At 56.2% G+C, this 14,962-nt stretch overlaps 1 protein-coding gene across 4 annotated transcripts; it reads right to left on the bottom strand.

Annotated features, from left to right (window-relative positions):
• Window positions 1-455: 455 nt before the first annotated feature.
• On the bottom strand, window positions 456-9,915 carry CCDC9B (coiled-coil domain containing 9B). 4 transcript variants are annotated; one of them, XM_012462506.2, is made up of 11 exons: window positions 9,777-9,915; window positions 8,865-8,975; window positions 8,468-8,575; window positions 7,716-7,871; window positions 7,502-7,627; window positions 6,689-6,858; window positions 6,341-6,399; window positions 5,702-5,755; window positions 5,513-5,603; window positions 4,678-4,720; window positions 456-4,594 (listed from the first exon to the last, which is right to left on the bottom strand). In XM_012462506.2, exons 1-11 carry the CDS (start codon window positions 9,786-9,788, stop codon window positions 4,052-4,054), a joined length of 1,473 nt encoding a protein of 490 aa, XP_012317929.2. In that variant the 5' UTR covers window positions 9,789-9,915; the 3' UTR covers window positions 456-4,051. The 4 variants fall into 4 exon arrangements, with proteins under 4 accessions (XP_012317929.2, XP_012317930.2, XP_012317931.2 ...); XM_012462507.2 differs by having other exon boundaries at window positions 8,477-8,575; window positions 9,777-9,881; XM_012462508.2 differs by lacking the exon at window positions 9,777-9,915 and adding an exon at window positions 9,204-9,479.
• Between the last annotated feature and the right edge of the window lie 5,047 nt (window positions 9,916-14,962).

Consider the following 14,962-nt stretch of genomic DNA (forward strand, 5'->3'; position numbering starts at 1 on the left):
AGGATCCCCAGTTCCTGTCCCTTGACCCTAGCAAACTCTAGTCATGCTGCTCCTTTGGGTAACAAAACAATTCTGGGACACATGCAGCAAACGCCTCAAGAGGGTTTGTTTTTGGGGAAAATAAGCAAAAAACTGTGGTGTGTGTGAGGTTGCTACTGAGGTAGACAGAAGAGAGGAGGAACCCCTGTGAGCTGTGGCAGGGTGAAGGGTTAAGTGGGATGGAGCCAGTGGGGGAGGTCAAAGAACACTCCTTGTAAAGCAGGGGCACTGCTTGAGGCTGAGACTCCACTGGACCCTCCCGCCCACCCCATGAGACTGAAGGAAGCTCACCTGGAGGGCCAGATAAACTTTACAGACCATTCCTTGTTTCCCAGAAAGTATGCTGACCCCCGCCCCCAGCAAAGATGAGGCTAGAAGAGAAGGTAAAGAAAAAATAGAAAAAAAGGAGACAGAGATCACACCAAATCGCTACTTCATTTATTCAACAAATATTTACTGAGTGCCTTCTGTGTACCAGGCTACTGTTAAGAGAGAGTCCAACTGCGGGCAGGTATATTTTGCATACTCTTCCCATCCAGGTACTAACCAGTCTCGACCCTGCTTAGCTTCCAAGATCAGATGAGATCAGGCGTGTTCAGGATGGCATGGCTGTAGACTATTTTGCAGACTCTTATCTTTAATTTTCTTAGGAACCCTTCAAAGTAGGTATCACAAGCCTCATTTTGCAGATAAGGAGACTGAGGCTTTTAGAGGCTAAAATTGACCCAGGTCACCAGGTTGACAGATGGCGGCCTAGGGTTCAGATTCAGTCCGTCGGATTCAAAGGCCTGTGCTTGTACCACCTGGCCACACTGCCTGTCATCAAAGCACATGTCTTTCTTGCAGGCTGGTCTGTTTCATTTCCTTCCCACCATCTGTCAAAAATGGGCTTGGGACGGAGAGGCCTCTGCCTATTCTGCCCTCCTTGTTTCAAGACCTTAGGTGAAGCCCATCTCCCTACAGGCTCCTCCCTCCTCCTGTGTGCCCTCCTTTCTCCAGGGCCCCAGCCCTGTGCCTGGGCTCCTGGCAGCTGTGTTTCATGAAGATGTTTGACCTTTGAAGAGTAGTCTTGTCTGTTGGTTGGAGAAGAGAAGGGTACCCAAAAGGAAGGCTCCCAGCCAGGTCTTTAAACAAAGCAGTCAGGAAGTGGTAGAGCCAGCTTCCCATGGTGCCACGGTCTGTGGAGGGGTGTCTCACTGCGCCTCCCTCTTGCTCCATGCCTGCTTCCCTCCTAGAGCAGGAGGGGTGGCACCCACCTGGACGGATAGCCGGGGGTTACCACCATAACTACCACTTCCTTTATATTGCAGAAGAGCTCTCTTTTTATAAGAAGAGCTCTATGTTACCTGCCTACACTACCATCTTCCTGCGAGGTCCTGTGCCAGTCTCTGTTCCTGCCAATGCCTGTAACTCCTGTGACATCCCTCCTCCTGACATCCTTCTGGATGTCACCCCACGGAGACAAGCTCTACTTCCCCACAGCCTTCTCTCCTGCTTCAGTCCCATTGTGAGGGCTGAACCAGGGCCCTGCCTACTTCCTGCATCCTCCCCAGGGTCAGATGAGCCTAGCGTATGCCCGTTGTGAAGATGCAGCTGTACAGTTGGCAGCACTGGGTTGGGGAGCAGTTGTGAATCTTATAATTCAGAGTCTTGATCACAATACTTTTTGGAGACATCTGCCTGGTGTCTCCAAAATCCAAGGGCTCTGCCTGAACCTCCTCTACCCCTAGCCCCATCCTTTGGGAGTCATGGATTCCTAGGCCAGTGTCACACTCCAAAGTCACATTCCTGTGACTAGAAGACAAGAGAAAAACTTGAGCTTGGAGTCTTTGCCCTGGCATAGACGTGTCTCACATACTTAGGAATGTTTCCAAGCCTTTCCAAAATTCCTCTGATCAACCCCACACCAACCGCCTCTGCCCCCTTCACTTCGTCCCCTCCCTGACCAGCTCTCCCACTGCACTACCAGAAGTTGACACCACCCACTCACTGCCTTCCAAAGCATCTTCCCCAAGTCTCCCACCCACCTCTGAAGCCAGGAAGCCCCCACCACCTGACAGGGGTAGCACTCCACCCTCCCCTACATAGCCACCAACCCTTAGAGTCTAGAGTCTCTTCACCCCCAGCCCTCCATATATTCTAGTCCAAACCCTTACTACTAAAAAGCATGGTCCAGGAACCACCATGGGCTTCACCTGAAGCCTCTTAGAAATATGAATTCTCTCTGCTTCAGACGAATCCAGAGGAAAAAAATATATATATATGAATTCTCTGCCAGGCATGGTGGCTCCACACCTGTAATCCCAACAGTTTAGGAGGCCAAGGCAAGAGGATCACTTGAGCCCAGGAGTTGGAGACCAGCCTGGGCATCATGGTGAAACCCTGCTTCTACAAAAAATACCAAAGTTAGCCAGGCACGGTGGCGTGCCTGTAGTCCCAGCTACTTAGGAGGCTGAGGTGAGAGGATTGCCTGAGCCTGAAGGGTTCGAGGCTGCAGTGAACCATGATTGCACTACCGGATTGTATCCAGCCTAGGTGATACAGCGAGACCCTAAAAAAGCCCTCCCTAGGCCATTGGAATCTGACAACTCTTCAGTTAAAGTATGAGAAGTACTTCTAAAAACAGTCTGGTCTGCTGAAGAGACACGCCTCACCTTCCTGAATAGAGGGCTGGGATGGAGTTGAGAGCCAGTGAGGAAGGCTGAGCTGGGTCCCCACAGTTTAGGCCTCACATTGGACAGTGGAGAAATCTCAGAGTGACCCTGATACTCCCTAGAGCTCCACAGCCCTCAGCAGAGAGAAGCAGCCATGGCAGGACCAGAGAGGAGGGGGCAGAGGGGACCACGCGGTGAGGTCCAGACCAGGGCTCGGGAGCAGAAGGCACACATAACAAGAAAGAAGACACCTGCTTCTGCCAGGCAGAGGTGGGAGGGTCCCCTGGAGCTCCTACCGCCATCCTGCCCCCATCTCCCACCCAGAACAGCACAGATCTGCCGGATGACTGGGTTTCTTCCCTCCCTCCTGCTGGCAGTCTCCATCGCCTACCGGCTGGATTACTGGTAGTGGGTGCTCAGGAAATGTTTGTTGAACTGAGAGGAAGCCACAGCTTGTGCGGAGTCCGGATAATTCAGCAGACGTGGGCCTCAGGGGAGGGGTGGGGATGGAGGCTTAGTAGGAAAGACAAGTCCTGATGTCATACTTAACTGGAAGTTGTTTCTCTGTCTGTGGAGTCCCTGTCTGATTCTTGCCTTTGCCTGGCCCTGGTGCTAGTGCAGGGCGGTGGGGAAAGGAAGTGGAGAGAGCAGGAAATGACCCTAGGCTGCGGGGCCAGGCCCTTGCCACTGTTCAGGGTGCACGTGATGTCTCATCTGGGTGTGGGGGCCTGGGAGTGAGCTCTCCCATCCTGCTGTGGGAGAGGAGGTTGTCCCTCCCCATCCCACCCCATTTCAGAGAGGAAGACTTTCCAGAGATCCTCCTTTTCACTGAGAAGACATGAGCTCTGCCCTTCTTTGCCCAGGCCAGACCTTGCCAGCTGTGTGGCCTCCTGTCCTCCGTGCCTCAGGATTCCCCTGGTTGGGCATCCTGGGAATCTGGGACTGGGGGATTCCAGCCCAGGCCAGAAGTGGAAGCCTGCAGCTGGAAAGGGAGTCCAGGCCCTGGGGGGTGATGGAGAGCCAGGTGCTGGGTGCCACTAAGCCTTGTTCTTTCGTTATGGTGGAAAAGGCTTGTGGCCTGGGCAGCAGTAGGCCTAGGTCAGGATGCACTAGCCTCAGACGCCAGGCACCAGTATAGGAATACACCAGGGGCTGTGTCCGCGAGTGAAAACACACATGTGCACAGGGATGAGTGTGCAAGCTGCAGGGAGGCCACTCCTTGCCCTCACAAGGTTGTCGTGCTGGCGAGTTTGCCACACTACTCAGTGACACTGGCACAAGCCACAGCAACCACATGGCCATCACACAGAGGGCTCCTAATGGAGTGCTTCCCTTTTCCCCACTCCCAGGAGCTGCGTTCAGCATCTTCCTGCAGGGCCAGGGCGCCCTGTCCTGCGCCTCACACCTGCTGTGCCTCTCAGCCTTTGGCTGCCTCCCCTTGGGGGCCAGCTTCTCTGTGCCAGGCCCTGCTGGGCCCCAGCCTTACCAGACCTGTCTTCTCTGGGCTCTGGAGGCCCTGCTCCTCTCTGTGGCTCAGGGCAAGTCTGGACTTCCAGCTCAGCCTGGTGATTATTCCACCCCAGGGGCTGCTGCTCAGAGCCATCTGGCCAAGACACAGGGCTCTCCTGGGCCTCAGGCCTCGGATTGAGCAAACACGTGCCTTCCTTAGGCCCAGGGATGCCAGCCCCTCTTACAGAAAGGTCAAGAGGAGCCAAGTCAGGCTCCTGTGGAGAGCAGGGGACTGAGCCGGCTGTGGAAGCTGCTGACTCCCTCTTTGGCCCCTCTGGGGATGCCAGGGCTGGGCTGGCTGCAGGGGTGCTCCCCAGATGGCCCCGCTCCATCCCGCTCTGCTTCTGTGCTTGCTCCTCCTTACTGGGAGTCTCTCTGGTGCTTTGGCTTCCCTAAAACAAGAGAACAGCCCCAGTGGCTGGTGAATCCAGGGCTCACGTCCCCAGCCTGCCCCATCCTATACTCAAGTACCTACCTCCTGACTCTCCAGCTCCTCCTTGTCTGCCTTCATATCCCACCTGTAGAAACAAAGTGCAATGGTACACCCCACCCCACTTCACTCCAGAGCCGGCGGCCCATGTCCCTCTGCCTGAATAGAGGGGTGGGGTAGAGTTGAGAGCCAGTAAGGAAGGCTGAGCTGGGATCCCATGGTTTACGTCTGTCATTGGGCAGTGGAGAAATCCCAGGGGTGATCCGGACTCTCCCAAGGGCCCCACAGCCCTCAGCAGAGAGCAGTAGCCATGGCAGGACCAGAGACAAGGGGCCTCCACCTCCTCTGGATCTCCACCCTCTCTGGGCCTCCACTTCCTCTCGACCTCCACCTCCTCGCAAAAGAAACCCCTGGGAGAAGCCAAAGCCCAAGGCTCTCAGACTGGGATCAGAGCCAGAATGTGGCTCCAGGATCCTTCCCCCTCCCAAGCCTGACCTTGTTCCCTAAATCCAACTATTTCCTCTGAATGCCACCCACTCTGGCCCCATCCTGGGCCCCCAGCTGCTGTTTATGGCCAAGCCTACAGCACCTTGAGTTCTGTGGGGACTCCAGGCATGTCCCTGCCTGCACTACCTGGGAAAGGCACACCTCACTTCCCAGGGGAAGGGTGCTGCTGTAATTACCACTGGCCTCCCTGAGCACCGGGATCTCTACTGCCTTTGCTGATGGCCTCTCTCAGCATCTCATTAACCTGTCGCCAGGCAGCAGTCAGCCAGGAGGTAGGGGCCCCAGGGACAAAGCTGGCACCTGGGCCTGTGCTGGTCCAGGAAATTGGGACACCCAGATGCCCGCCTTGATTTTGTCCCCTGCCACCTGTTACCTTCGGGCCCTGCCAGTCAGCCTCTCCTTTCCCCGGGCTTTGCTGCCTGCGGCTGGTGCCACCAAGGGTCTGCTGGGTTGCCCACCCCGACCTGCAAGAGATGGTCCACAATCCGAGGAGAGAAGAGGCCCATAGCAGCTGCTCCTTCTTTAGCTGACAGGACCCAGACCCTCCTCCTCCCCAACTCACCTTTTCCATCAGGGAGCAATGGTGGGGGCTGTAGTTTCCGGTGGCTCCTGGGACCTGCGGGGGACAAAGGAAGTGGGGAAAGGTAGGGTGACAAAAGATCCAAAACAGGAACACCAGTTCTTCCAGCCTCAGGAAGCTGTCAGTCCTCAGGGCCAGTCGTGGGTTTTGCCTCCCCAAAAGCACCCTGGCTTAGGGGTCAGGAGAGTCGGGTCCTGTGTCAGCTTTGCCACTCCATGGCTGGGTGTCTGGCCCCAACTCTCAGGCCACAGCTTCTTTATATATAAAACGAGGGGACCAGAAATCCACAGAGCTGTTTCTACAGAAGGCCCGGGGCAGGATCACCAGGACTTTCACCCAGTAGGGACCAGGACCTCGAAGAGACCCCAGGGCAGGCTTCTACTGAGCCTCCTTCTGGGGCCTTCTGGTCTATCCTGGACAAGAGCTGTGGGCTCAGAGGGGAGGATGGGAGGTCTTGGTGCCCTCCTCTGATAGCAAGGGAGAGGAAGGAAGATGTTCTCCGAGGCTTCCTTTCAGCTCTGAAAATAAGTAGGAAACTAAGAGACAGAGAAAAGAGAGGATAAGGGGGTAAAAGATGAATAAAGCCAAGAAGGGGAGGGAATGAGGTGGGTATGGGCTCACCCCTTCTGCTGCCCGCCCTGGCCAGCCCTTCTTCCCTCAGCTGGCTGCAGTCCTGTAGCCTGTGTAGACAGACAAGGGAGTCAGGTTGCTAGTGCACAGAAGCTACCGTGGGTCCCACCCTGACACCCCTTCCTCCAAGCCCAGGCCCGGAATTGAAGGCAGCAGGGAGATGGTAGGCCCAAGAAAGATGGGAGACCCAGTGCGCACACAGAGCCTTGAACGCTGGGCCTGACCAGAGAGCCCTGGAAAGGTCCTCTTCACCCCAAGGAGGGTCCCTGCAGCCCTCTAAGCTCCATCCCGGCACCACAAGGACACCAGCCCAGCAAGCTGCCCAGCCCGGCCACCCACGTGGGCTTGGCCTTGTCCAGGTCCCACGGGCGGCGCCAGTCACCCTGTGCATCTCTGTGCCGGGCAACGCGGGCTAGGTCGATCTGCTCCCGCTCCTGCTTCCACTGGGCATAGTCCCAGCCCACCTCCGGGGGTTCCCCCACAGGCTGGCTCCGGGGCTCCCGAGCACCCTGCAGGGAGAAGACACTCAGCAGGTGGGGGTGGAGGGGGGAGAAAAGCAGGAAGAGGCTTGGAGTGGGATCTGGAGACTCCAGATGTTTCCTCTCTGAAGGATCTCACATCCCCAGCTAAAAATTAGGTCTGTTCCAGCTCTCTTGTGGAAATGGTTTCCATCTACTTGTTAGCTGTGTGTTTTAGGCAAGTAATTTAACCGGTGTCTCATTTCCTCATCTATAAAATGGGGATCTCCATAGCACCAACCCGTGGGGTTGTTGCAGGGGTGTGCAGACAGGCCGGAGTGGGAGGGGCCCTGGAGGCTGTGAGCAAGGGCAAGGACTAGGGGGTGCTGCCACCTAGAGGTCACACCTGGCACTTGGTCAGTCCCCTCCACCCTCCTGCCCCTTCCCCTGCTCCTCTCCCACCAGAGGGGCTAGATAGGGGAGGAGGCTGGATCACATCTCTGGCTTAAACTGACTCCCACTTCAAGGCCCAATCAAAGTAGAGACTGGTCAGAGAAAGGAAGGAGGAGCAGGAACTCCTGCAGGTGCTACCCCAGCCATGTCCCTGCAGATGAGGGACATATCTGACTCAGCTTCTCTGCCTCCCCCAGTGAGGACCTTCAGATCCATGTCCCCATCCCTTCTGAAGATGCACCTTCCATGCAGAATCCGAGCTGATGGCCACCTGCATGGGTGGACTCTGGGCCACGCGCCCTCCAGGTGACCCCTCTGTGCCCTGGTTCCTTGCTCTGGTAGGCTTTTCACTTACAATCCGTTTGGCCTGGGGAGGGTGAAGATGAGCAGTGCAGCAGAGCCAGGGAAGAAGAGGCTGCCCACCGATGCCTGCACTCCCCACCAACCCTGCTCACCTCTGCTTTGTTCTCCATGGTCACAGCCAGCTCTACCCGGTCTCCTAAGCAGAAAGTACCACCATAGTCGTCTGCATCCTCATCCTCAAGCATCTCGTTGGCCACTCTGGGTCTGCAGGTGCCCCTTGTCCAGTTCCTGCTAACCACCCGCTTTTCCTGCAGAACGAAGACCCTCGGGCCACATGTACAGTGCTGGGCAGGACCTAGATGCTGGGTCCTCTCGGTGGTTCCCCAGGCCTGGGTTCCAACCCCAGCCCTCCCTGCAATGCCCACGGAGGAGCTGACTCCCACAGGGTGTTCATGCCAATGGCATGAGGTTATCCGTGGCCCAGGGCCACTCAGAGGGCCAAGATGCCACAGTGGCCCGTCATCGCTGAGCTGGGAAACCCAGAGCACTGAGACAATGCATCTCTGTCCCTCAGACACTGCTCCTGGCATTCAGCCCCAACTTCTCTGTCCCCCACTTCCTGCAGGGTTTTTACCCCTGGGGCTTGAGGTTTAAGAGTGCTTTCCCACATAGGTGCAGAGCTGTGGGCTAGAAAAGGGTATGAGGAGGCTTCTACTGGGGCAGGGGGGATTTCAGCTGTGGCTCTTTGGTGGGGACAGCAGTGGCCAGGTTGCAGGAGGTTGGGAGCTGGTGGGTGCACCCTGGAACAGTTAGTGGGAGAGGGGAACAGAGGCAGCTGTCTTCCCCTGACGGTCTGGCCCTCCACCTCCTCACCACGCGCCCTGTCTCCCAGGGTGAGGCTTACGCCAGGAACCTGGCTGATGGTGACGGTGAGGCCATCGGGCTGGAGGAGCGCCGGTGTGGTCACAGCCATGCCCCCCTGCTCTGCCTGCCGACGGTCCTCCTGGATCTCCTGTGGGAGGGCCCGGGGTCAGCACACGCCACGGCCCCCCAGGTGCACAGAAACACAGACGCTGACAGGCCTACACAGAGAGACACCAGTGGGACACCAGGGGGCAGAGGCGCCACATCACACATCCCCAGGACCCTGACCAAGCCTCTGAGAGGGACCATGCCCACCCTACCCCTAGCCCCAGGCCCAGAGACGCATTCCTGAGCTCTCAGGGAAAGACCACCACATGTTGGACAACCAGGGAATGGCAGCCAAGCGGGTCCTCCTGGCCCTGTGGCAGCCCACTCACCTGGTACCTGCGGAGCAAGGCCTGGTTCTTCTTGCGCAGGGCAACTATCCTCCGATCCAGCTCTGCGTCCTTCTCCTGCCTGCGCATGGGGGACTCGGCTCTGGGAGGCCCCTGCAGAGGCAGGGACCCCAAGCTCCTGACTTCCAGATCCCCACCTCCAGTCCCCAGCTTTCACATTTTTACCACCCGAAGAACAGATCCCAGACCCACAGCTAAGGTCACCCAGGAAGGAAGGGGATTGCTCAGGCAGATGGCCCAAAGAAAGCCCCAAGCCCCCATTCCAGCTAGGCCTGTCTGCCTGTCCCTGCCTCCTGGGGGGCTTGGGTCAGGGCCTCATACCCGGAGCCACAGCTCCCAGCAGTGGGCTGCCCCTCCCCCAGCTCTCCAGGGAGCTTCACTGCGGAGCAGAGCCTGGAATGGGAGTTATAAATGGCTCTGGCAGCCGAACCTGCCGTGACTGGGAAGCTGCCAGAGGATTCGAGAGGTCGAGGGGGGAGCTGTTAGGCTCCCAGATTCACAACCACAGAAAAAGGAGAGGCCCTGGCTCCCTCCTGGGCTCTCAAGCCCTGGACCCCACACCCAGGCCTGTGCCCAGCCTGGAGGAAAGAGCCGCTCCCACGGGCCCAGCCTCTTCAGGCTGAAAGCTGCTGGCAGTCGGGGCGGAGAGAGCCAGCTCCCCTGGTGGCCCCAGCCTGGAGTCGCCCTGGGCAAGCCATGTCTCTGCTTCGAGATTCCAGGTTCCTCCCTGTCTGCCTGCAGGGTCTCTGTTGTGGCCTGCCCTCGACCCGTCTAGTCACAGGCCTCTTCCTCCCAGCCCCAGCTGGCCCCAGCTGCCCCAAAGGGTGGCTGCCTGGTATCCCAGCCCCCTCCCAGTCCCAAGAAGCCCCCTGCCAAAGGCAGAGTGCCACTCACAGCCGAGTGCATGGCAACAGCGGGCACCGAGAGAATTCCAGAGCAGCCCCTGGGGAGCCAGAGTGGGAGGGAAGCTGGAGCCACCGGAGCCGGGCCTTTGCTGGCCTCTCCCTGCCGGCTTCGCTGCTCAGCACACGAGATCATGTTGTGATTACAAAAGACTCCTCTGGGCTCCCAGCCAGGAACGCTGGGCCGCCACCCCCACCCTTCCACTCTCAGAGGGCGAGGACCAGGGCACTGGCAGCTGGCTGGTCCTGCCTAGCACCTCTCCCTGCCCCGCCCCAGCATCCCCAGACAGACTGGCAGGGACTTCTCCCTGGTGGGTCAACCCCACACAGGAGGCCTGGCTGCCCCAGCCCCAGCAGGACCCCAGCCTGGGCTGGCCTGCAGACAAAATGGGCAGCCAGCGTAGGCCTCTGTGTCTCCCATGAGTAGATACAGGCTTGCAGCACACAAACACGCCTCCCTTCTCCTGCTCCTTCTCCTCATCAGCCTTGGTTCAAGTAATTCACAGGGATCAAGAAGTTCACTTCCCCTAGACCACCAAGTACTACCACATGCCTAAAATGACAACACTAGCCATTCATTCTTTTAGGTTGGACATTGTCTTCTCTGTGCAGTCATGTACCATATAACAACATTTCACTCAACAACGGACCACATAGTTGATGGTAGTCCCATAAGATTACAATGGAGCTAAAAATTCCTATGGCTTAGTGACATTGTAGCCATCATAACGTCATAGCACAGGGCACCACTCATGTGCTTATGGGGATGCTGGTGTAAACAGACCTATTGCACTGCCAGTCATACAGAAGTATGGCACATACAAGTATGCACAGTATAGAATACTTGGTAATTAACCATTATGTTACTGGCCTGTATATTTACTATACTTTTTATCATTATTTTAGAGGGTATTTACTCTACTTACAAAAAAAAAAAGTACTGTAAAACAGCCTCAGGCAGGTCCATCAGGAGGAATTCCAGAAGAAGGCATTGTTGTCACAGGAGGTGACAGCTGCAGCCCTGTTACTGCCCCTGAAAACCTTCCAGTGGGAAAAGATGGAAGGTGGAAGAAGTGATGTTGATGGTTCTGACCCTGGGTAGACCTAGGCTAACATGTGTGTGTTAGTTTTTACCAAAAAAATTTAAAAGTTAAAAAGTTTCAAAATGGGAAAAAACATAGAATAAGGATACAAAAAGAAAATATTTTTGTACAGCTGTACAAGGTATTCGTGTTTTAAGCTAAGTGTTATTACCAAGAGAGTCAAAAAGTTTTTAAAAATTAAAAGGTTTATAAAGTATAAAAGTTACAATAAGCTAAGGTTAACGTTACTGAAGAAAGAATTTTTTTTTTAATTTTTCATTTTTTGAGACAGGGTCTCACTCTGTCACCCAGGCCAGAGAGCAGTGACGTGATCACAGCTCACTGCAGCCTCAGCCTCCTGGGCTCAAGGGATCCTCCTGCCTCAGCCTCCTGAGTAGCTTGGACTACACACGCATGCCATCATGTCCAGCTAATTTTTAAAATTTTTGTAGAGAGAGGGTCCTGCTATGTTGCACAGGCTGGTCTTGAACATCTGGGTTCAAGTGATCCTCCTGCCTTGGCCTCCCAAAGTACTAGGATAACAGGCATGAGCCACCGTGCCTGACCAAAAAACCATTCCTATAAACTCAGTCTAACCTAAGTGTACAATGTTTATAAAGTCTAGAGAAGCAGGCGGTAATGTCCTAGGCCTCAGATTCACTCACCACTCACTCAGTGATTCACCAGAGCAACTTCCAGTCCTGCAGGCTCCACTCATGGCAAGTGCCCTATACAGATGTGCCGTTTTCAATCTTTTCCACCATATCTTTATTATACCTTTTCTGTGTTTAGATATGTAAACACTTAGCACTGTGATACAGCTGCCTACAGTATGCAGTACAGTAACCTGCTGTACAGGTTTGTAGCCTAGGAGCGATGGGCCGTACCGTCTAGCCTGGGTGTGTGGCAGGCTATGCCGTCTGGGTGTGTGGAAGTGCACTCTGTGGTGTTCGCACAATGACAAAATCACCTAACACGTTTCTCAGAACACAGCCCTGGCATTAGGAGGCAAATGATTATGTTTTAAAGCACAGCCACTCCCAGGAGGCTCAGTTGTTTGGGTCTCTCGCCCTTTGGTATGGCAAGCCAGGCCTTCCTCCAGGGCCCCTGCTGTGGCAACTCAGAGCTGGTCAATAGCCTTCCTCCCTCGGGCCCTAAGTCTAGGCCCTTCCTGGCCTTGCTCCCCAAGACTGGCTTTTTCAGCCTCTCTGAACCCAGCAAGGTAATCAGCCCTTCTCAGGAGAGCTCCTCTGCATATCTTCCTCATACAGCTGAGGCTGGTATCCCTGCCCCGGGGTACAAGCTGCCTGGCAGGGCCACCCTAGAACCTCTGGGACTCAAGGCTTGGGGGTGCTGAGAGGAGGGTGGTCTCTCTGGAGTGGGAATTCATGGAGTCTGTTTCCACAGTGACAAGGCCCTGACCTCCAGGCCCTCAGGTGAGAATCAGAAGCCCCTGCATTCCCCACACCCCTGATTAACCAGGCCAGTTTCCCGAATGCCACAACTCATCCCTTCTGTCTTCAGAGCAGGAACCCCCGCTGGCTTCTTTCTCCTCCCAGACCCACTCAGGCAGCCAGAGGTCCAACCTCCACTTCTCCAGAACTGCCTTCCCTCCCACTCCTTTCCCCCCTCTGCCCCCCGCACCCCTAGTCCCACACCCCATCTCCACCACCCCAGAGTTCCCATCCTGCTTGCAAATGCCACTGTGCTCTCCCTTCCTTTCCTGCCGGATGTCCCCACTGAGTCAGACTCGTCAACTCTCCCAGCAACCATGACGCACCCAGGCTCCGCTTCCCAGGTCTCTCTCACACACAAACGCACACACATTCACTCTCCTTCTCCCACCCGCTCTGTGTCCTGCCCCACACAGTCGACTGAGTTCCAGGCCAGTCTCAGGAGGCTTCAGAAGCCTCAAGCAGCCTCAAGCTTCCCTCTGCCTGCCCTGCACTGTGTTGTTGGAGCTGGGAGGCCCACTGAGCACTGGCTGGGGAGGGAGAACTAATGCTCTCCACCCTCTTCAGAACTCAGGCCCGAATCAGGTGTGCGGAGGAGGCGCGTAGATGGGGGAAGCTACAGGGACGAGGCAAGTTCTGTGTACCCCTCTCCTCCATTCCCAACCAAGGTGCAGGCCGAAGGGCAGCAGGGGAACAGAGGCATGGGCACAGGCTCGTTACCTATGGGATGGCCACTCAGCTCTTCTGCAGGGGCCTGTGGGGACACACTCCCCTAACCTAGGGCAAAGCCCTCCGGGTCTGTCAGGCTGGAGGGGTACGTGCCAAGGACAAACCCACAGTCATAGAGGGGACCCTCAGCTGCTGACCATGTGTTTCCCAGTGTTATTCACAGAAAACATCACACCTCTGAGCAGCCCCCACAGTCTCCCACTTTTCCCAGAGTCTGTGGTTGGCCTGTCTGTTCTCCATTGGACAGAGACTCTCTGAGGGCAAGAATGACGTGCCAAGTGCCTCTGGATCCCCAGTGCCTGGCACGATGCCCCTGCATACTAAAGAACCTCCATCAGCACTTACAGAATTAAGACATTGTGCGTGAATTGTGCTTGCCATCCTGTGCATAGCTGTGGGTATCTTGTGCATAGGCTGGAACTGCCTTTCTGTCCACCTAGAATGCATGCAGCTCTGAGGGAGCCGGTGGGTGGTAAAGATGCCCTAAGAGTGCCTGCCTTTGTCCTGGAGAGAAGCCCACAGGAAGCAGGGGAGACGGAGGATCAGCTTACCGTCCCCATGAGACTGTGTCTGTTTCTCTGTGTCGCCACTAAGGGGCAGCAGAGCTGCAACAGCCTGGTTCTGGGTGAGGAAGGTGGTTCCCCTTCTCTGTTGTTCCCCAGGGCCTCCCCCAAGTCCCTGTAACTTCCACCTCCCAACTCCATCAGACTAGAGAAGCCATCCACTTGTAGAAGACTTATTTTATTGATGAGGAAGCTGAAGCCCAAAGAGGTGGTACCCTCTGCCCAGGTGGCACACCCTGTCTCTGATGCCATTGAGACCACACGCCTGGGCCCTGCCTCCTGCCCAGGGCGCCTTCACCGGCTGCCCACCAATGCCGTTCTGCTGATCCTTTCCTCTGTGCCCTCCCTCTCTCCACCCAGGGTTGAGTCGGGTGTCCCAGCACCTCGGGCACAGGCTCTTCCCTGTGGTCCCCCACCCTCCCAGGCCACCTGCTGACTCAGGCAATACCCCCTGAGGTCTGGAAGGGACCATATCTGGACTGTAATCATGATCCTCAGAGCACAGACCTAGGGCCAGCCCTAAGGATGAGATGGCTGCAAGTCGGGATTCTCACTGAGGAGAAAGGGGGAAGAAGGCCGCAGGGGAGGAAAGACCCTCTGAGCCACTCACAGAGACACCCTGCCCCTGGGAGCACAGACCCAGCAGAGGCTCCGCCCACAAGGGCCGCACTGCTCAGACCTCATTCTGTGTTCGGAATGCTGCCCCTGCAGCTGGATCAATGAAACTTAAGCAAGCTGGCCCCTGTCCTTTTCGTTAGCCTTGCCAGAAGATAGGGGCGGGGGTTGGGTGGATTCCAGATGAACTTCACCCCCTACTGGCTGTGTCCCTTCTCTCTCTGGCCCTCATCTATAAAATGTGGTGTACCTGCTTCACAAAATCATCTGGAGAGGAAACAACATGGGTAACCATCCACATCTGGAACAAAGCGTACCCAGAGTAAGGCTCGAAACAGTTTTCTTGCCTAAGGTAACTTCCTGATGGCCGCCTCCTGGATGCTACCTCCCCAGCATTCTTTGAGGGACCCAAAGGCTGCCTCCCACCAGCCTGCTGGGGCCTGAACACATTAAGACTTCTGGGTTATGTGGACCATTTGTGACCAGGTGGAGAAGATCCTGAGGCACTTGCTTAGTCACCTCCCCTCAGGTCTCCTGCCCAGCACACCCCCTCCAGGGAGTCCTCCCTGTCCCTCCCTATCCCCTCTGAAGTTCCAGGCCCTGGTTGCCACCTCCCCAGCCAGCACTGGTGCTTCTGGAGTAGTCCCTGCACTCTACCTGCCTCTGGATCCCCCCAGGCCCAGTTCCAGGCTCACATACCAATGCTCGGGAACCATTCTTCTTGGTGGGGGGCCG

The sequence above is a fragment of the Aotus nancymaae genome, unplaced genomic scaffold, assembly GCF_030222135.1.
Source record: "Aotus nancymaae isolate 86718 unplaced genomic scaffold, 86718_ANA_hifiasm-v0.15.2.pri h1tg000011l, whole genome shotgun sequence".
Classification (NCBI taxonomy): Eukaryota; Metazoa; Chordata; class Mammalia; order Primates; family Aotidae; genus Aotus; species Aotus nancymaae.